This window comes from Stenella coeruleoalba, assembly GCF_951394435.1.
Source record: "Stenella coeruleoalba genome assembly, chromosome: 9".
In the NCBI taxonomy this organism is placed as follows: domain Eukaryota; kingdom Metazoa; phylum Chordata; class Mammalia; order Artiodactyla; family Delphinidae; genus Stenella; species Stenella coeruleoalba.
Window position 1 is genome coordinate 81794672 of NC_137155.1, and position 21422 is coordinate 81816093.

At 51.0% G+C, this 21422-nt stretch overlaps 2 protein-coding genes and 1 pseudogene across 5 annotated transcripts in view; 1 reads left to right on the forward strand and 2 right to left on the reverse strand.

Annotated features, from left to right (window-relative positions):
* The window catches only part of RBM28 (RNA binding motif protein 28), a 32358-nt gene extending 27213 nt beyond the window's left edge, over positions 1–5145 (reverse strand). The window contains exons 1-4 of one of the 2 annotated variants that reach the window (XM_079931883.1): positions 4970–5145; positions 1273–1431; positions 878–972; positions 369–444 (exon numbers count right to left, since the gene is read on the reverse strand). In XM_079931883.1, the coding sequence (XP_079788009.1) occupies positions 369–444; positions 878–972; positions 1273–1431; positions 4970–5087 (448 nt within the window). In that variant the 5' untranslated portion in view covers positions 5088–5145. The remainder of the gene's footprint in view (positions 1–368; positions 445–877; positions 973–1272; positions 1432–4969) is intronic. The other variant, XM_079931884.1, reaches the window with a different exon arrangement.
* Positions 5146–5948: 803 nt separating this feature from the next.
* On the forward strand, positions 5949–6713 carry LOC307191698 (chromobox protein homolog 1-like; annotated as a pseudogene). Its single transcript has one exon. The product of its transcript is annotated as a chromobox protein homolog 1-like (transcript).
* A 6250-nt stretch (positions 6714–12963) lies between these two features.
* PRRT4 (proline rich transmembrane protein 4) lies at positions 12964–21088 on the reverse strand (the record flags this gene model as incomplete). Of its 2 annotated transcripts, XM_079931781.1 has the most annotated exons (5): positions 13035–13537; positions 14572–14798; positions 19802–19921; positions 20247–20351; positions 20437–21088. In XM_079931781.1, 5 exons carry the CDS (start codon positions 21086–21088, stop codon positions 13139–13141), a joined length of 1503 nt encoding a protein of 500 aa, XP_079787907.1. In that variant the 3' UTR covers positions 13035–13138. The 2 variants fall into 2 exon arrangements, with proteins under 2 accessions (XP_079787906.1, XP_079787907.1); XM_079931780.1 differs by having other exon boundaries at positions 12964–14798.
* Positions 21089–21422: the final 334 nt, after the last annotated feature.

A 21422-nucleotide genomic window follows, 5' to 3' on the forward strand; every position in this document is an offset into this window, starting at 1 on the left:
GGATGTTACAGCAACCTGGACTGGCAAGAAGACCCAAATCCTATCAACCGGTCAGCCCCTTGCCCAAAGCACAAGCCTATATCCTGCTGAGGTTACCCTGACACAGGCTTGGGGAGAGCAATGCATTTTCTCAAACTGTAACTTGTCTTCTAAAAGTAGTTCTGATCTAACTAGCAATACCATAAGGGGACTAAACACTGTTATTTGTCAAGCACTGTGCCTGATACTTTACACATATCATATCATCTGGGGCTCACAGAGTGTGACCCGAACCTTGTGTTTCTGCTTAGTTCAAAGGTGATACAGAAAAAGACCATTATGTAAAATAACCTTAATCTAATCCACACAAAATAAAGGTTTGCCAGTACCTGGTTTCCTAGGGATGTTTACTTCCAGGACAGCTCCAAACTGAGCAAATACTGTCTTCAAGTCATCTTCTGAACACTGAAGCCAAAAGTGAAGAAAGAAAAAGAGATATTATCACGGCAAATGAACACAAAACATCAACTATTCAATTAGTTCACTAGAAAGAGCTTGAATATTTGCACTCCTTTTTAAATTTTGAGACTAGGACACCAAACATTTCAAAATAGACGACATCTTGCTTTGTACCTATACAGGCAAAAAGGACAGATATCAGAGAGCTTTTCCTTCCCTCCCTTTCTCAGCAGTAGTTTCCCCAAGGCATCTTCACAGTCTCTGTCCTTAATAAGTTTTTGTTTATACAGGCCCATTTTCTGAATTCAACAAGGCTAAAGTTCGTTCCCAGAAGGAATTAAGCCCAATTATACCATCCTGGTGAGAAGTTTGACCAATGAGCATGCCTTGGCTCCAACAGCTTTCAGAACACTCACTGTTAGTTTTCTCTGTCTCTTACCTTAAAGCTCAGGTTCCGAATAATTAATCTGGCTTTCTTATCTGCCACTTTGGCTTTTTTAGGCTGCAGCTCCTTCTTTGGGGACTTTGAATTTTCTAAAAAATAAATGGCAATGAAGTAAATCTGTGATCTCCTCGGCCCAGAACATCACAGGAAAGAAGCTACTAGCAACAGATGGCATTTAACACAGGGTTAAGTATGGCAATGCCCAGGGACACCAGGTTTTCCAGACTCAGAAGTAAACAAAAGACTAAAACTAGTAACAAAATACACTGGATGATTTTGGACATCAAGAGGAAATTCAGGAAGCTTTTAGGCCTAGACACTACTCCCAGAGCCAATCCACTGCCCCCTCAATCCTGGGGGAAAACTCCCTTCAGCTACTAGAAACTCACCAGTTTTCCCCTTTTCCTTGGACTTATTTCTCAGTTTTTTCTTGGCAACAGTCATGGTGATCTTGCAGCCTTCGAAGGTGGTAATCTCCTTGAGGGCCCTCTGAACATCTTCCAGCATAGAAAAAGTGACATAGCCGAAGCCTCGACATGCCTTACTCCCTGGAACAGTATGGGGATGGGGGGAGGGGGGATTAACAGTAAGCCAAGATCCCTAAACCGGTAAATTCTCACAGCCCTAAACTAGCAAATATACAGCCAGGCCAGCCAGTCTGCCAAAATTCTCAAAAGAGAAAGAGACAAGGTTAGCATGAGTGGCCCCTGTCCCCTCTTTGTTCAGAAATTGTTAGGCTTCCTCTTCTAATGTGGTGTCTTTGCTGTTAGCTCCCTCTCTTCCTTCTTTCCTGATAATTTCAAGAATATGGAGGACCCATGATATGCATTACACCCCCGAAGAAGAACTCAACGTCAAACAGAGCAAAACATCACCAGAGAAGGTAGGAAAGGTAAGTATGGTAGCTTCAAAAATTACAAAGAAATAATTCAGCCACCGCTCCACAGAACAGATCAGCAGTGAACGCCAGGGGCCCTGAAAAAAGAACCTCAAACAATAAACATTGCTTCAGAAGCCTGCAGACACTATTACAATTATTACCAAGCCCTAGAAATCAATATCAAATTAAACCTTTCTAAAGCAGCTGTAAACCTCTTATCTCATTTTGTCAGAACACACCAAGAAGGGAAAAGCCAATATCATCATCGCTTTTTTCCAAACGAATCATTTAAGACAAACAGTTGCAATTATCAACTGTAACCCACCTTTGCCCTTTTTGGTATTTTTTTTTCAGTTTAATATTTTTGTGTAGTAAAATTTTAAGTAATTTACTGCATCAAAAAAGAAAAGGACAGACCAAGTAGTCTGCTTACTACCCAAAGAAGAAACAGAGCTCACACGCTCTCCTTTTACAACTACACCCCAATCTGCTTCTGGGTACAAGCCCTCTAACACAGGACGCTGATCCACGTAAACTGGTTAAAGCTGACACTTGGCACTAGGAAAGCATACTATGATCTGGTGATCTCTTTTTCTCTTGAAACTCCTTCTCACAAAAGCCTGCCCACTCACCTTTCAGAAAACAAGAACAAGAAAAATCAGGGCCCTTCCTGATCAGTACAACCAAAAACGAAGCAGCTGAAAGGTGAAGGAGTTCCGTGACAAAACAGAAGCGTGTTGCTCACAAACACACCATGCGTTGTTTATGTCTGCACAAAGCACTCTCACACATTTACTTGAATCTTTACGACAATCCTGTGAAATTATTCCCATCTTAAAGAGGTTAAGTGGCATGTCCAGGTCACCACTACTGGTAAGACCTCACCCCACACCCCCTCCCTCCTATCCCACTAAGTACAGCATTCAGTACATCTGGCTGCCTGGACAGAAAAGCACGTTTTTTCTTAAAAAGGGAATAGCAGCTTCTGTTAAAGATGTAGACTACATACACAAGCTACAGGTAAGGTTACATATAGCCTATATTTTGAGGACCCAAAAGGAGAATTCCCATTCAAAGGCCTGTTCCTCCCCGGAACACAACCAACCACCGTTGAGCAGCGTTTCTCAATTGTTTTGATAACCCACAGTAACAAACGTAACTTATAGTGGATCCAGGATGCAGTTTTTTACAAAACTGAAAAAAAAAGTTTTATGAAAACTTCTCCTTTACCATGTATAGATATACTCCTATTTCATTAAAAAAATATCTCTAATCATGACCCACTCAAGACCCACTAATGGACGATGATCTGCAGTTTAAGAAACACTGCTATACAGCACTCATTCTCATTCTCTCATTCGCCCATATCTATACTTAAAATGACAAAGAACCAGGCAGCTGCTATGGTTTGTATAGCAATCAGAGCCATGTCGACAATCCTAATTCTAATTTGTTACTAACAGAATAGAAGATAAGGACAGAGCGATTATTAGCACACTATTAGCCTGCCTACTCATCACATACTTGGACACCATGGGGGGAAAGAGAGGTACACAGGATGTTACTTCCCTCCAGTTGCTCTCCTGAAAGACAAGGAGGTAGCCACCTACAGAGACACACTGATGACTTGGAAGGAAGCTAAATTTATGTTCTGGGCAACAGCAGGTGCCCCTTGACACAGTCCAGGTAAGAGTAAGAAATGCTTCTACAATTAAAACCCTTACAATTCTTCCTCAGTCTAATACATGCTAACCCTCCTTCATAGCGATGCCATAATCATCAGACAGAATGCAAAGCGTACGGCAGTATTCCACAAGTCAGTAAACATCTCCTGCGGCTCAAGCCAAAACCCTTGGAGTCAGACTTGACTCCTCGACACTCTTTTTTTTCTCATACCCCACATCTGATCCATCAGCAAATTCTTTCAGCTCTACTCTCAAAAATATCCATATTGCAATCACTTTTTACCACCTTCACAGCTACAACAGCTGGTCCAACACCATGACCTCTCTCTCACCTGGATTACCACAAGAGCCTAATAACTGGTCTCCCCGCTTCTGCCCTATTCTTAGCAGCCTATTCTCAACACGGCAGCCTGAGAGAATCTTCCAAAATGCAAGCCATATCATATCTACTGCTCCCTGCTCAAAACCAGTGGCTTCATATCTCAGAGTAAAAGCCAAAGTCCTTGCAACCGCCTGTAAGGTCCTACATGATCTGGTAGCACCAGATCGCATCTGCTAATTCTCTTCCCTTCACTCACGGCATTCCAGTCACCCTGGTTTCGTCACTATTCCTCCAATATACTACACACACTCCTCTTCAGTATCCTTTAGCTTCCTCTGCCTAGGCTGCTCCTCCCACTGAGAAACACATGTTCACTCTCTCACATCAGAAAGGCTTTCCCTGGCTACCTCTCACCCCTCTACAGCTTCCCCACTACCACACACACACACATCTACAGAAACTCCCTATCCTTTTCCTCTGCCTTATGTTTCTTCTCAACATCTATCACCATTATCACTACATATTTTGCTTATGTGCTTATTGGCTGTCTTCCCCATCTGGAACACAAGAGCAAGGTTTTTGGTTTGGTTCTGTGCACTGCTGTATCCCCAGGACCTACAATAGTTGCCTGGCACAAAATACACATTCAATTAATATTTACGGAATAAATAACTGGGTGAATGAATAACACACTGGTTAAGAGCTCCCGGTCTGGTGATCAAATTCTGAATCCACTACTTACTAGCTGTATGAACTTAACCTGAAATTACTAAATTTCCCTAAGCCCTAGATTCCTCGTCTGTAAAATGGAGTTAAGTCTCCACCCAACAAGACCGATGGGGAAATTAAATGAGATAACACGTGGAACTCAAGCACCGCACGTGGCAATCAGTTGATTCTCAATAAGCCTTACTGGTGTTTTATTAAAAGTTAGTTATTTACTACCAAATAAGATCTTATATGTGAGCGCGCATAATAAACGGAAAGCGCTACATAAACTTAAGGGACTGATTTGACTTTCAGAAACGGCCCGTATGGATTCATCTAAAGCAGAATCCGTTTAGAAAAGAAATTCAACTTCTAAGTCCTTTCACTATGGGGCAGGTAAAGGATTATACGGGTCGCTTAAATTTGGGTGTCCTCGCCCCCATCCGGCTCCCAGGAACCCCAATTTTGTCCTCGACCGCCCCGCCCCCTACCTTTCTCAGTCACCACGAAGCACTGCTTCACCGGCCCCACCTGACTGAACAGCTCCTCCAGCTGCTCGCTGCGGGCCGAGGGCGGGAGGCGGCCCACAAACAGGGTCAGCCCGGCCATAAGGCCGAGAAACAGAAGCGCGCGGCTTCGCGCACGCGAGTCAAGTGACAGGTTTTAGTCAGAGGACCACGCCAAGTTGCCGGGAGACTCCGGAAGTGCTCTTCACTCAAAAGAGTCCGGAGGAAAACGTGGTAGAAGGGGGAAAAACATCCCGGAAGGAAAAAATCGTGACGCCAGGGGGCGGAGCTTCTTGAGCAGGGTTCCACCCCTACTCCAAGTACCGCCCCCGCCGGTGTAAAGAAATTTGGCTTCGCTATTTCCTACACTGCTTACAATCTAACCTCCTGGAGATCGATACCAAACTCAGCAGGGCAGGCCGGAGAAGTTGGTTTTACTCTGGCCCTAACCCAGGATCTAACATATAATGGATGTTTAATAAATATTTTCTGAAGTGCCACCACAGACTCCCAGATTACGTGCATAAAACACAGCCAGAATACACATCAACACAAGTACGTCACGTACATCATTCGGACAATTCTCATGTTCTCAGAGAATATGAGATATCTGTCACACTATAACAGATAACTACAACTCTGCCTTTAACACTTCGCAGACAAATTATAGCTACTAAAGTACAAATAGGCACATATCATACACATTCTTTCAAAAAAATATTTACTGAGCTCCTACTATGTGCCAGGCACTAAGGATAAAATTGGTGAGCTAAAAAAAGATGAGACCCCTACCCTCATGGGGTATACAGTCTCGTGGGGGTAGACAGACATTAATCAAAAAAAAAAAAAAAAAGAAAGGAGGGCCGTTGGCCGGGGCCTGCAGTACGCGCTTCAGTGAGGGGCTCAACCACAGTCAACCGTCTTGTTGCTTTACTGGTCGCCACTCCCACGACCGGCCCGACAAGACGCGCCTGGAGCGCAGAACAGATTTCCCTTGGGCTCGTGGGCGCTGCTCTGAGCAGCGTCACCCTTTATACCAGAAAGCTGGCGGGCACTATGGGGAAAAAACAAAACAAGAAGAAAGTGGAGGAGGTGCTAGAAGAAGAGGAAGAAGAATATGTGGTGGGAAAAGTTCTCGACCATCGAGAGGGAAAGGGCAAAGTGGAGTACCTCCTAAAGTGGAAGGGGTTCTCAGATGAGGACGACACATGGGAGCCAGAAGAAAACCTGGATCGCCCCGACCTCATTGCCGAGTTCCTGCATCACAGAAAACAGCACACGAGACAGATAAATCAGAGGGAGGCAAGCGCAGAGCTGATTCTGATTCGGAAGATAAGGGGGAGGAGAGCGAACGAAAGAAGAAAAGAAGAGTCAGAAAAGGCATGAGGCTTTGCCCAGGGTTTGGAACCGCAGTGGATTATTGGAGCTACAGACTCCAGTGGAGAACTCATGTTTCTGATGAAATGGAAAAACTCTGAGGAGGTTGACCTGGTCCCTGCCAAGGAAGCCAATGTCAAGTGCCCACAGGTTGTCATATCCTTCTATGAGGGAAGGCTGATGTGGCATTCCTACCCCTCGGAGGATGATGACAAAAAAGATGACAAGAATTAACTCTCTTGAGTACCAGCCCCTGTCACATCTGACTGTGGGTTTCAAGTGGGGAAAGGAGTTCTACTTGTCTTGACACCATAGAGGTGGCTTGAGAAGATGCCCTTTGAAGAGCCAGTATAGTTTCTGTGCCCTACAGCAGCCCAAGTGCTTTAAAGTCACTCCATGCTGGTTTGCACACCCATCCCAGTGGAGGGGAAGGAGGGTCAGTGTTTCAAGGCAACCCATTCTGAACTTTGCTGAGAAAAGCAAAGGGCCTTCTATGAAGGACAAAACTTGCAGAATGGGATGTGGGAGAGCAAAAGATACTGTAGATCTTCAAAAGAGCATCTCCACAACCCACAGCCTTCTTCCCAATAGTGTTAACTCTGCATTTTTACAGCATAGCATATATGTAGTTTTTGGCTATTACTGGTGTATTATTTGGGGTGGGAGGGATGGGGTGGGAAAGAAGGGAGATGGGTTAGGATAATTTTTGTTAAAATTTGGAACCTGATGGGGGAAATGGTGAAACAAAGGAAAGAGCAACTAATAATGATTTGGTTCTGTGTCCAGAATATTTCATCCTTTCAAAAAATGTCATTGGCAACCTAAACGAGGACTGCGAGAGACTGTTTAAAAGCTGTGAATGCTAATCATTAGAGAAATGCAAATCAAAACTACAATGACATATCACCTCACACCAGTCAGAATGGCCATCATCAAAAAATCTACAAACAATAAATCCTGGAGAGGGTGTGGAGAAAAGGGAACCCTCTTGCACTGTTGGTGGGAATGTAAACTGATACAGCTACTATGGAGAACAGTATGGAGGTTCCTTGAAAAACTAAAAATGGGACTACCATACGACCCAGCAATCCCACTACTGGGCATATACCCTGAGAAAACCATAATTCAAAAAGAGTGATGTACCACAATGTTCATTGCAGCTCTATTTACAATAGCCAGGACATGGAAGCAACCTAAGTGTCCGTCAACAGATGAATGGATAAAGAAGATATGGCACATATATACAATGGAATATTATTCAGCCATAAAAAGAAATGAAATTGAGTTATTTGTAGTGAGGTGGATGGACCTAGAGTCTGTCATACAGAGTTAAGTAAGCCAGAAAGAGAAAAACAAATACCGTATGCTAACACATATATATGGAATCTAAAAAAAAAAAAAAAGGTTCTGAAGAACCTAGGGGCAGGACAGGAATAAAGACACAGACATAGAGAATGCACTTGAGGATACGGGGAAGGGGAAGGGTGAGCTGAGACGAAGTGAGAGAGTAGCATTGACATATATACACTACCAAATGTAAAATAGATAGCTAGTGGGAAGCAGCCGCAGAGCACAAGGAGGTCAGCTCGGTGCTTTGTGACCACCTAGAGGGGTGGGATAGGGAGAGTGGGAGGGAGACGCAAGAGGGAGGAGATAGGGGGATATATGTATATGTATAGCTGACTCACTTTGTTATAAAGCAGCAATTAACAGATCATTGTAAAGCAATTATACTCCAATAAGGATGTTAAAAAAAAATAGAAAAAGAAAGCTGTGAATACCTGAAACTTAGAAGCCAAGATGTTCCCTGCCTGAGCTTAATGCTATTCCCAACAAAGGACTAAGCCTGTTAAGAAGTTACCAAAGCTGCCATTTGAGGGATGGAAACTGGTTGAGGAGGAAAAGTCTTATGGGAGTGTATACACAGACAGATCATTCTGTCTTTGAGGTGCTAATTCTTGAAATTGACAAGAAGACCCTTTTTTTCCAATTATGAAGTTATAAATATCAGCTTCTCCATCCAAGTCACTGGCTGAAGTATCTGGGGAAGGGCAGAGGGTGGTATAGGAGGTGGGAGAGGAGGCAAAGACAAGGTCTGGTGCTCTTAGGTGGAAAACTCTTGGAGCCTCTGTTTTTTGAACTTTGAAACCATTGGTGGCAGGGTTCAGTCACTGACAGCACAAATTCACTGAATCACTTCAAGAATTGAATGATTTCAGAAGCCCTGGTCTCAGGAGAAGATTAAATTTTCATACTGGGGCAGTGGTTCACTTTAAAACAAAACAAATTTTTTTAATCCTAAGAATTAACTAAAACCCAAAATGCTGTCTTGAATCATGAGATCCATCAGTTCTTGACATCGTCTAGACCTGCATCTAGAACTCCCTTGTAAAATCTTTTTAGGCAGGGGTTAGGTTTCTGTGAAAACTTTTGTTTAAATGTTAACTTCATACCAACATTGTCAGTTCTTGTCTTAATAAAACTATATAGATTTATTTTAAAAATTACAAATAAATCATAGCCTGCACCATGCAAGATCATGTGAGAACACACCCAGAACAAACATGACATCCAGCTTGCACACACAGACCTAGTACCCAGGTCCTCCCAGAGACAGGAGATCTTTCCTCAGGTCAGCTTATCAGACAGAGCCAAGGCTGAGGAATCTCACTGGCCAGGAGATCTGGGCGCTCCTGGATCCTGGAACACAGACAGTGTTTGCCATCCCATTGGGCCCAGGAACTGACCTGTGTGCAGGACTGCAGCACCTGAAGAACATTTGTACAGAACAGAAGTGCCCAATGCCTTTTTTAATAATTACTTTTAAATGGCATAACCTGAACACAGGGTAGGTAGACAATTCAAAAAGTACAAAAGGTACAATGAAAAGTGTTTCCCTTTCTCCTCAAACCCCATCTACTTTCAGCACATTTTGGTTGGATGGATGTCTGGTTGATAGTGACAGGGGGAAAGGGAGAACGTTTAACATCAGATTTATGAAACCCTAGCTTTTAAGCATTTATTCTACACTTAAAAGAAAATGGCACAGTTAGTTTTAAACACACAACTCAGCAGAGGAAGTAGGGAAATAAAAAACAGATTTTTAAGGCCATGGGTTAATTCCATCCAGGAGAAAGAGAGACAAATAGACAAAGGAAATGGGATGGATCATTTGAATACAGTTGGTTTGGAATTCCACATTCCTCTCTTTTTCTTCTCCTCCTCTCTTGCCCCCTCATCACCTTAGAAATCAAAATTTCATACCCAAAGTCTAAATTGGAAGCTTCAGGGCCCTAGCTATATGGAGGCTTGTCCAGTCCTGGCTGCAGTGTGCACTGGGGAAAGAATCCTGAGAAGGCTGCTCCGACATCCCTTTGGGACACACCCTACAATGCTCAGTTGGAAATACTTTGGACCAAAACCTTCCCTATAGAACAAAAGGAAACTGTGTCCCTGTGCCCATCAGAGGGCAGCAGCCACCCACAGTACGGAGGAGTTCTTTGCCCCTAGGGGAGTGTAGCGATGCAGCTGGCCCTTTGTACTCTTCCCTACTTTCAGACCTGGCTCCCCATCTCAGTCTCCCAGCCTCAGCCTCAGCCCCATCCCCTCCCATCCATTTGTAACAGGGAAGCCATGTGGTTCTTCAATCAGGAACATTTGCTCATCCATCTAACCAGGACACATGCAGCGTTCTTTATTAAACAGCAGGAGTTGTGGTACCCTGCACCACATCGGCAACGTGGCTTCCAGGGGAAATAAACTGCTGGCCTCTTCTCATCCATCACTTGCAGGAGCCTGGAAAGGAAGTAAGAGAGGCGTGGGCTGTGCTCAGCCAGCCTCTCCCAAGCCCCATCCCCCTGGCTCCATTCCCGCTTTCAAGCCAAACCTTCTTATAATACCGCATACTTCTTGTTCTTAGCACTTCTCGCAAATGTAATTAATTACTTGTGTGACTGTAATTATTTATCTGATTAACTTTTTAATGTCTGCCTTCCCCCAAAGACCTTCAACTTCATAAGTTCAGGGCTGTTGTCCACCTAGTTCACCTGTCTACCCCCATCACCTAGCACATTGTAAGCATCCAATAAAATGCTTTAAAGAGATTGAATGAATGAAGGTGAGTTTGTTTCTCAGTCTCCTACAGTACTAAGAATTGGAACTGAGGGCGTATATATTACACCCTGGTCTACCCGGGCTCTTCTGGGAAACTGCTTTGGGTAAGGAAGGGCTGAGGCATGAGACAAAAGGGGAGGGTTGTCTCACGAAAGTCTCAGCCTCTTGATCAAGTCAAAGGGCTTAGGCGATTCTTGCTGAGGAAAATCAAAGAAGTGCTGGAGCTGGTGAGTAACAAGCTGTATTCCCCTGCCCGCTCCCCATCTCACCAGCCCCATTCAGAGCTTCCAAACAGAAAAGGAGTGTGTGTGTGTGTGTGTGTGTGTGTGTGTATGTATGCGCGCCAGTGCCTGCTTCTGTGAGAGAGAGGCGGACAGACAAACATACAGAGAGACTGACTGGGGGTACGTGGGGCTTGGACTGCTTTGCTAAGAGCTGTGTGCCTGAACCCAAGGACCCTTGATGGGGACAGTGAGTGAGTGAGAGGAGCTGGCAAGGTTTAGGACGAGGAAGAGATGGCAGAGAGGACTTGAGTGTGAGCAGAGGCAGATGGAAGGGTAAGTGGGCAAGAAAGGAAACAATTTCTCGGAGCAGCTCTGGTGCTGGGGCCGCTACAGCCACTACGACACCAGTGAGAAATGCCTGTAATTAGGAGGATGGCAGTTCTCTGGGCCTCAGCCCAGAGTGACGATGCTGCAAGAATTTCTGAGCCAAGCTGAGCCAGGTGATGGAGGAGACACGGTCAGAACCACTCCAGTCCCACTCCTCAGCTGTGCCTGCCCCAGGCTCCTCTCATTTTCTCCCCTACGATGACCCTCACTTGCCCCAAGCATCATTGGCTTCCCTCCTCCTTCTGAGATTCCAGGCTCTGGGTGCTCCTTTCAGCCAAGACAGAGCTTCATGGGTGAGGAGAGCAGTGCTATAATTCTCCCACTAGCGCATTGGACCTGGTCTGGTGAGGCCCCTCCCCTCCTGGCCTCCCTGCTTCCCTCTTGCCTCCCTTGCTTCCCTTCTCAAATCCGCACACGCTGATGGGCAGAGTTGGAAGAAAAACCATTCCTATTCCTGTTTTTCCACTTCAAGCCTAGTAGGTGTGCCCCTGTAGGCTTCCCTGTGATGTGCAGGACATCTGCCAAAACACTGCCAGAATTCAGTTTTCAAATCTACGACTCTGTTTTAGTGCCACTCTGAACTTACCGCGTTTTAGCCAAATGACAAATGCACACTACAGCCAAATGCTCTGGACAAGGGAGGGATTACAGAGTGCCTGGTGGCCGGATGTATTCATGGGTCTCTGCACTGTGAGTTCTGCTTTGGTGGGTAGGATGGGGCTGGGGTTTGGGGAAGACAGGCTTTCTCCAGGGAGGATCTGCACCTGTGGGAGATGAATGTTCTCCAGGGGAAGGGGGTTGTTAGTCCAAACTTGAAGAGATCCTGCTGGTAGGTGGAGCAAGTCGTTTCCTCTGTGAATTCCTCTGGGTACGTGGCAGGGAGATTGCTGCGAAACCCAGCTCAAAGTGATCAAGCCCTTGAGATGTGTATCAACATTTCCATGAAGGACTTTGACACTAGCTAGTCCCTAACCACTTGTCCATCAGGACCTGAAGCCAGTTTCTTAGGAATGCAGACATTTCCACCAACGACTGTAGAGTTTCCAACCTCATTTCTCAGGGCAGTGATCCAACTCTGAAAAGCCACTTCCCAGGGAGTCAGAAGGGTCTTCAAGGGGCCACTCCCAGGACCCTCACTCAGCCCAGATGGGCCATGGACCCGTCCATGGGGAAAGGTCATGCGGAGGACAAGACCCCTTGCAGTCAGGAGTGAAGGTCACTGGGGTCTGGGAGGGACCCACCCGGGGAGGGACCCACCCCACCCAAACACTGCTTCTCTTCCAGCTCTGGCAGAACCATTGCTGCTATTGCCTCATCTAAGCTTTTCCAAGAAGGTGAGACCTTTCTCCTCTGAAAATATTTTATTGATAAATTAACTCTGAAAGCGCTTACCTCCCACCCTACTGCTGTAGAGTCTCCTAGATGGGCCGTGGACCCTTCTATGAGGAAGGATCGTGTGGAGCACAGGGAGTCTCACGCAGGGGTGGGATTTCCGGGCGTGGCAGAGGTGGGTGTGGGGACTGAGGCCAGCCCTGAGGTCGGCTGAGGACAGCCCCTCTCACTCAGCACCAGAGTGGGAAGTGGTGGTCTGGAGTGGAGCACCTTGGAGCTTTATTGCTGGTGAATGCCAAGGAAAAGTGGGACCCCTGCCAGCCTAGAATTGCAGCTGAGGGCATCAGTGCCCAGGGCTCCAGAGAAGGTGGCACTAGTTCCCAATCAACAGAACCTGGCTGCTGACTCACCCATCCAGGAGTCCGTGGATGGGAAAGGAAGCGGGGAGAGGTATCTGAGCCAGGCGGGATTGGGGAAGGGTTACAGTGTGCAGGTCTCGGGCAAAACAGGCGCCAGAAGGGGGCGTATTATCGGGGCGGCGAGGCGCCCACATCTTCACAGGTCTATGGTGTCGCTGCCCATGCTCAGCTCGTCAATCTGTCGGCAGGCGTCCAGGAATTGCTCCTGCAGCAAGGCCTCTTCGGCCTGCAGCTCAGGAGGCGGCTCTGGGGAGTCGCGGGAGGGTGGGGACAGGGCCTGGTAGGATCCTGAGGCCGGGAGGTTAGGGCTGCTTCCTGAGGGCCGCGGGGGACTGAGGACGCAGACCAGCGGACAGCGAGGGGGCCTGTCCGGGCTGGAGCACAGTAGCATGGACGAGCTGTCCCGCGACAGTCCGCACAGCGAGCCGGATGAGGCGCTGCTGCCCGCGGGCCAGGCCCCGGAAGAGGGGAGCTCGGGGGGCGCGGGGGAACCAGGGGCCTCCCCAGGCCTCCCAATGGGCCCGGCCCCGGTCTGCGCCCCCAGCGAGGCGGTGCGGTAGAGGCCGAGCCCCTGCAGGGCTTCCCCGAAGGCCGGGCCCTGGAAGAGGCCGGGCTTCAGCAGGGCTTCGCTGCAGAGGGCCTCCTCGATGCTGCGCCGCAGGTTGATGGGGGAGGGCGGGCGGAAGTCCACGGTGTAATCGCTGCAGGGGGAGGAAGCCGGGGAAGGGGCCGGGTTGGCGGCCGCGCCTTCGAAGCCACGGCAGCCTCCTCCCTGGAGAAGGAGGTCGGGACCCGGCCCTGCCAGGGCGCATAGCTGCAGCAGCTCCGCGTCGCCACGCGCGATAGCGCTCCCCAGGGGCTTCTTGTCGGGGGGCCCGGCGACCCAGCCTCCGGGCAGCAGAGGGGCGGCGTGGCCGGGGGACAAGCGGAAGAGCTTGGCCCAGCAGCGCGGCGGCACGCGGGGGCTGCAGAGCGCCGGGTAGAGGCCCAGCAACGCCAACGGAAGCGCGACGCCCACCTCGCCCAGGCGCAGGCCGAGCTGGAAGGCCCACCAGGGCCAGGGCCCCTCCAGGCCAGGTTGGCCGCCGTAGCCCAGCGCGTGCAGCACCTCGTAGCCCTGCAGGGCTCCGCTCAGCAGCCCGAAGGTGCCCGCCACTGGGGCCGTGCGCGCCGCGCGCCGCCAGGACTCGAGCGGGCCGAAGGGGCTGCGCGCCTGCGGGAAAGGAGTGGCGCCCTTGAAGCCGGACACTCCCAGGGGCGCTCCGGCCCGCCGACGACGACCCCCCAAGCAGGACAGCGCCAGCAGGAGCCCGGAAAGGAGGGCGGCGAGGAAGGCGTGCAGCCCGCGGGAGGCGAGCCGCAGGGCCCGCAGCGGGCGATGGGCGGCGCTCCCGAGGGCGGCGGCGGCAGCCAGCCCCAGCCCCAGGAGCAGCAGCGCGGCCAGGGCGGCTGGACAGCGCGGCGGGCGCGGCCGGGCCAGAAGCAGGCAGGCCAGGCCCAGGCCGGCGGCCAGGCAGGGCAGCGGGAGGTCCTGCAGCAGCAGCCAGGCCAGCGCCGGCAACCGGTCGCGGTGCCCGTAGGCGTCGTAGAAGAGCGGGAAGGCCCGGGTGGTCCCGGCGGAGAGCAGGAGCAGGTCCAGCAGCGCCAGGCAGGGGGCGCCGGGCGGACAGCGCCAGGGCAAGAGGGCTAGAGCCAGCAGCGCCAGCAGGGCCACGAGGCCGAAGAGCGCGCCTACCCCGTACACATGGGCCTCCCAGGCCAAACCCCAGCGAGCCTTGGCCTCTGTCCAGTCGGCCTCCAGGGTCAGGAAGAAGAGGGGCAGTGGGGCCGCAGGAGGCTGCGCTTCGCGTTCAGGCAGTTCTCTGATACTGCAGGACCCTGGCCCACATTCTGGCTGCACCGAAAGGTTCCCAAGGCTGGCGGGAGAGGGGTCATCCAGGCCAGAGGTGGAGGTGGTGGAGTCTGTGGGCAAAGAACGTTTGAGTGAGGCATTCCGTGCAGTCCTCCCCTTGCCCACCCTACAGCCAGTAGCCTGTATGCCAATCAGAGAGTCCTCATAGCTTCCAGGAGGGACTTGTCTTAAATTTGAGACTCAGTGACCTCGCAGCCCCTCACCCTCCCCTCCCACATCAAACTCCTCCGGCTGCAGTTTCAGCCCTCATGCCCTCCCCCCACCCCATCTACCCCCAGCTCCCTGCTTTGTTCATTACCCTGTGATTCCACTGAAAAGGGTTTTTCTTAAGAAGTCACAGAATTTTACAAGTGGAAGGAGCTGTAGAAGCCCCCTCTAGTTCAATCCTCCAGCCAGGAAGGAGGCTGCGTGAGAACAAGGATCGCTTTGCTCACATCTGAATACCCATGCCTAAAACAGTGCCTGGCACAGAGTGGGCACTGAGCAGATATTCGCTGAAGAAATGAATCCTCTTCTTTGCCAGATGAAGATATTGAGGCTCTGCTGAGAGGCCAAGTAACTTGTCCAAGGTTACACATTGGCAGAGCTGCAGCTAGAATCCAGATCTGAGCACCAGTTTGAGCCCCTCTCCTTGATTTCAGAGGCGCTTCGTAATACTAGTTTGCTTATCTCTTGTTCTGCACCCCTGACTCCCAACTCCCACCTTGGTGCTAGAAGAAGCTTGCCCTGCCTTTTTTCAGCTGCTCCCCTTTCTCCCTGTCTCGTCAGGAAAAGCCACCCCGCACTGCCCCCCCACACACACACACAGCAGGGGGAGTGATATGACTCTCCCATCCCCAGCACCCTGAGAAAACACAGCCTTCCCTATTCACTGGCCTTCCTGCCTGCTACACCTCCAACCTCGGCCTACCCATGGCTATGGTCCCCATCCTAACTCAACTACAAAGCCATTGGTCTGAGGTTCTTACAATGCCCCTTTGGTTCTCACCCCCTTTTACAGAAGGTGACATTGAGATGGACTCCCCTGGGTCTCAAGACTACCCTTGAACTCTGAGGAAGGAACATTTGGGGGGATCATAGCTTAGCGAGTGAGCCCCTCAGGTGCTCTGGGGTTTGCTAACTTAGGCTCCCAGCCCCATCCTGTGCTCTAACATCTTCCCCACATCCCTTGAGGAAAGGAAAGTCAAGTAAGAGAGTGTGAGGACTAAGATCCCTAATTCTACTCTCCTGGAGCTAGAGAGGGGTGAAAAAGAGTTAGACCCAAGGATTTTCCATGGCCAGGCAGCAAGGGAAGATGCTTCACGCTGGACCTCCCTCCCCCACCTAGCAGGCTTAGCAGAACTGCAGCTGCAGGGAAGGATGGAGGGAGAAAGATGGTGGAGAAGGATGGGAGGAGCCATATGGCGATGGGGAAATGCACGGGAGACAGATGTAGAATGAGGCGGGGAGGATCTCCTGACAAGCAGACTCTTGCCCCAACTGCCTGGCCATACCCAGCCATGCCTCAGCAGGACAAAACAGGAAGACTCGAGGCGCACCCCCATCCCTACCCCAGGCAGTGCCAGCTTGTGCTGGGGACATGGAAAACAGAGCAATCCTAAGAACAAGGAAAACAAGTGAGCGGGCCAGAAAGCAGCCCTGGAAAGAGGGGAGGGGAAGGTAGAATTGGGCAACTGGGAGGGCAGAGAGGGAGCTGCCAAAAAATTACATATATACAGCTGGGTGCCTACTGCCAATGGCAGCATGTTCCCTGGTTCCTGTCCCATCATATGCCTCAAGTCTAAAATGGGGAAGAGCACCTAGTGCACAGGGCTGTTATGAGGATACATGGCCAGTGTGTGCAAAGCTCTTTGGAGAGACTGGTGCATCATAAGCATTTGATATACAACTGTTGTTGGTCTGATCATTATGGGCTACTGTTTATCACCCGTCAGTCATCGGTGTGTGTCTGTGTGAGTGTGACCATTTCTGGCCTCAAACTAAGTCTCGATTTAACTAACAAAAGGCTGTCTTCCCTTAGAAAGTCAACAATTAGTCAAATGAGTGAACATCAACGCATTGTCTCTCTGTGAACCCGGTTTAAAGAACACCATTTGGATGGACTGACCATCCCCAAACACCTACTGAAGACACAGCCGTGAGTTAAATGAGGAATCATTCAGCTGGGAACTGACGGCTTGCTGATTCGGTGGGGGGACAGGGTCAGTCTAACACCAGTGGGATCAAATAAACAAACATTCTCCCTCACCCCTCATTTATTGGTCCCCTCAGATACCCTTGCCCAAACCACTTCTGCAAAGTGGACGAGTCTCCTTGGTCTTTCCGGTCTTGGTGGGCTCTGCAGAGAGGCAAGGAGACCCCAGCCAGGAGCCCACAGCCTGCGCCAACCTGTTGCCCTTCATGCCTCCTCCTCGCTCACTGTACAGACAAGTGCAGCTCTCAGAGAGCTGCCCCACCTCACCCTCTTCCAGCTCCACTTCTCACTCGATGGCCACAGAAGACCCCATCTTTCACCTCTGGCCCGACGCATTATGGCAACTAGAGCAACTTGCAACATTCCTAAGAAGCCAGAAAAAGAAGGAAAACCAGGAAATAGAGTACAGGCCCAGCTCAAGTGTCAGAGGAGAGAGCTCTGACCTAGGAGCACTGCTCCCAGGGGGCAGGGCAGGCCAGGTATGGGTGGGGACAGGTGAAGAAGGCCCAGCCTCTGTCTTTGACGGGTCCGCTTGACCTCATCCTCTGTCTCCCCATTTGAGGCTTCCACAGAAGGGGCCCTCGGTTTCCCCCAGAAGGTAGTGACTTCCTAGGATCCCTCTCCTGCGCAGGCCTCCCTTACAAGGTGGTCCCACTCTGGCCCTGTGACTCCTCTTGACCTCAGGGGCAAGAGAGGAGATGCGATGTCAATGTGAGTAACTGGTGCAGCCAGAGCAGACTGGGGAGGAGTTGCGAAGAGGGCCCGGCTCAATTTATGGAAAAGTCCACTAGCGCCCCGATCAAAGGGCTGGGGAATCACTCTCTACTCTGGATGCCTGAAGCTGCAGCCCGATCAGTGGCCTGGCCCCATCCCTCCCCCCAGCCCCACCTCCAGGATCACAGAGGATTGGTACTCCTTGTAAGGGTGACATTCGAAATATTTAACCACTGTTTCAGGGAATCAGAACAGCTGCCAGCCAGGTGGTCAGGGAGGGGAGTGGCGCTCAGGAGGCTAAGGAGAGTGGGTAGTTATCAACTGGTATGGAGGTCTTTTACTATGTTAACGACCTGCACAACTGTTCAGCCCTTACTGGCTGAATGCAAGCTCTGTCCGAGGTGAAGCAGACCTAATGCAAGAGAAGAGAAGCCCTAGGCCCAAAGGTTAACTGTACCGAGGTTAGAAAGTTCCCAGAGAAGACACAGAGAGACTCCCTTTATCCCCTAACTGCTTGCCACTAGTCCCCGCAGAAGGTGCTGGCAGGAACAAGGCTCTTTGGCCTTCTCTCCAGGAGGCCTGCAGCCCTCCGGGGTTTATCCAAGAGGAACAGCCAGGAAGAGGCTGGGTTCCTGCAGCCGTAGAGAGGAGGGGGAAGGAGGGCGGGGCCCCCAGCCGCTGGGCTGCCTCTGATATTGTCCAGACTCATTAAACCTGCCTGGCCAGCGCTGTCACCAAGGCTGGCAGACCGCCACCCAGCATCCTTCCCCTGAGGCCACAGAGCCTGCCCCCAACTCCACAGCAGATCCTGCCACTGCTGCACACTGGGCTTGATGGGGAGGAGACGGCAGGCTCCCCACCCACACGCCCAGGAGTGCTGAGTCGGCTCGGGAGGAAACGACAGGCAGGTGCTTCGTTAAGTCTGGAGCTGGAAGAAGCTCGGGCGGGGACCAGCGATTTCCACTGCTGCACCAGTTCCTAGTGTGGAGTGGCTGAGAGGATTCCCAGCCACAGTTAACCCTTTGCATGTCCCCCTTGGCCTCACCTACCAGAACCTCTCCCCAGGCAGCATGCCCTCTGCCTTTTGTGGTATGTGTTGTCCCACCACATTTAGGGGCCACGGTTGCCGTGTCTGAGAGGTAGATCTGGAATGTACTTGGGATACACCGGGGAAAGAAGCAAGGTTAACAGACACTATTTAATGAGCTAATACTTTGTGCCCGTTACATTATGTGGAAGCTTTACAATAACAAAATAGGCACTATTATTAAACTCCAGATATAAGAGAAAATTTAGGCTCAGAGAAATTAAATAGCCTGTCCAAGGTCACCAGCCAGTTAGGAAGGGGATTGGGATTCAAGTCTCAAAGCCAAGTCTCAGGATTCCAGAGCCCCTGGTCTTTCCTCTGCACCACCAGCTTGTCTATGTGCGTGTTCTGAAAGGCTCCCTTGAACAAGGATGGCATCTGTCTGTGTAAGGTCTTCTCTTTAATGTCTTCCCAATGAGGGGCCCAACTCTGCCTATATCTGACAGCATGTCACGTCAGATCAGACGGCAAAGGAGAGAGCCCCAAGGTCGGAGTGGGAGGGTAGGGAGGCAGGCCAGGCAGACTGGAGTAGAGGGTGGGGTTAGTGCTGAGGCTGTGGAAATCATGAAGGAGTTCCTGTGTCCGTTTGCCCCTGATACATTTGTCTACATCCTGCTCTGCCTGTGATTGTAAAACTCCCAGAGGACCATTACTTAACTCTGTGTGGGACCATCCTCAGCAACACTTGTTCTCAGACCATTAATATATATCTCCACAGTGGTGATGAAGAGAATGGTGATGACAGTGAAATACAAGGATCCCAGACTGCCGATGAGTGGCTAGCATGTAGTAAGTGCTCAATAAATAATTGTCAGGCTTCCCGGGTGGCACAGTGGTTGAGAGTCCGCCTGCCGATGCAGGGGACACAGGTTCGTGCCCCGGTCCAGGAGGATCCCACATGCCACAGAGCGGCTGCGCCCGTGAGCCATGGCTGCTGGGCCTGAACGTCCGGAGCCTGTGCTCTGTGACGGGAGGGACCACAGCAGTGAGAGGCCCGCGTACCGCAAAAAAAAAAAAAAAAAAAAAAATTGTCAAGTTTCAATGAATTGGATACTTACCTAGTGATGCTGTTGCAATCAAGGCAGAGCTTAGGGAAGCAGCTGGGTCCAGTGGCCTTGGACTTGGGAGCTTTGTCTCCTGGGGGGATGGGGGCGGGGACAGAGTGGTGCCAAAGAGCCCTGCAAAGGGAGCACATAGGGCTAGACTGCCATCCTACCAGCCAGCGTTGGCCTCTGGAGCTTTGGAGAAAATCCTGTCCTTTCTCAGAGCCTGACCTATGGGAGCCACTGTCCCAGGGATTGTAGCCACATGTGTACCAGAAGCTAAGCTACAAGGACCAAACCAGACTTAGCATGGCAAAGAGGGCATTTCCCCATAGAGCAGTGGCTGGTATCCCAGGCCCTGGGAGAAGGAATGCGAGCTGCCCTTGAGTCAAGGGAAAAAGGAGGTGCTGGCATTTAGGGGTGTTCCATAAATGCTTGTTGCAGTAAAGTAGACACTCACCTGGAGAACCCGAAATTCCAGAGGCAGAGCTTGGGGATGGAACTGGGTCCGGGGGGCTCAGGCCTGATAAGTTCCGGAGTGGGGACACAGTAGTGCCAAAGAACCCTGCAAAAGGAGCCCAGGCTGAAGCTTCCTCCTACCTGCCAGATTGCCCAGCAGGGGCACTCCTTGGGTTGGGGTGGGTACTCACCAAAGGGTCCCAGGCGCCCAGCAATCTCTGCCAGGCTGGCCCGCAGGCTGGGCAGCAGGGGCAGTGTTCGATGTCCAAGCGTTGGGGCTACGCCTGCTCTCAGCGCCATGTCAAACTTCAGCTCCAGCTCACTCTGGTGGAGTCTGGGAGCACTGGATGGAGGTGCCGTAGCTGTCAGAGCAGTATCCCAGGTCATGGTGCCCATCCTGGGCTGGTAGGGAGCAGTGGGCCGGTCAGTGGGCCCAGCGAGGAGGGATGTGGACTCCAGAGGCCAGGAGGAGGCCCAGGGAGTAGAGCTGCCTTCAGCAGAGCCCCGCTCTGGGGGGGAGTTCCCGAGAGAGCCCACCAGGAGTTCCCAAAGGGGGCCAGTCCTCAGCCCACCGGCCACCTCTTCCTCTGGCTCCCGGCTCGGCCCAGGAGAAAGTGCCCGGGTCTCCGTGACAGAGCTCCCCCAAGCAGCAGCAGGTCTCCGAAGGTGGAATTTGAAGTTAAGCCCCAGGTTGAGAGACAGCACGGAGGCCTCACTCTGAGGTGGCGGGGCCAAAGTGGTGACATGGGCACCTGGGACAGAGGAGGCAGCCTGGGCGCCCACAGGGACAGCAAGCAGGACCCAGTAGAACAGCCCCAGCCCCAGACAGCCATACCCCGCCATGGCCCCTCCCGGCCTCAGGCGGCCTGGGTAGGCAGGGGGCTCAGATCTTCAGCACCTCTGAGCACGAAGGTCCTGGAGAGAGGAGAGGTGCTATGAGCTCTGGCTGCCTGGGATCTGATGCCCCAGAGAGACTTCTGATCCCAGAGAAGCAGGTGGTGGGGATAGGACACAAAGGCTTCTGCCCAAGGAGAGTTGCCAGCTTCTTCCTGAACATTCAGGCCCCAGCATGAATCTCTTCCCTGCAGTTTCCCTTCTCTCCCAGCCAAGGTTCCTTCTCCCTAAGCCCCTGCCTCCCCCACCTGCTCAGTCTGGGGACGGGTCTGACTGCATCCAG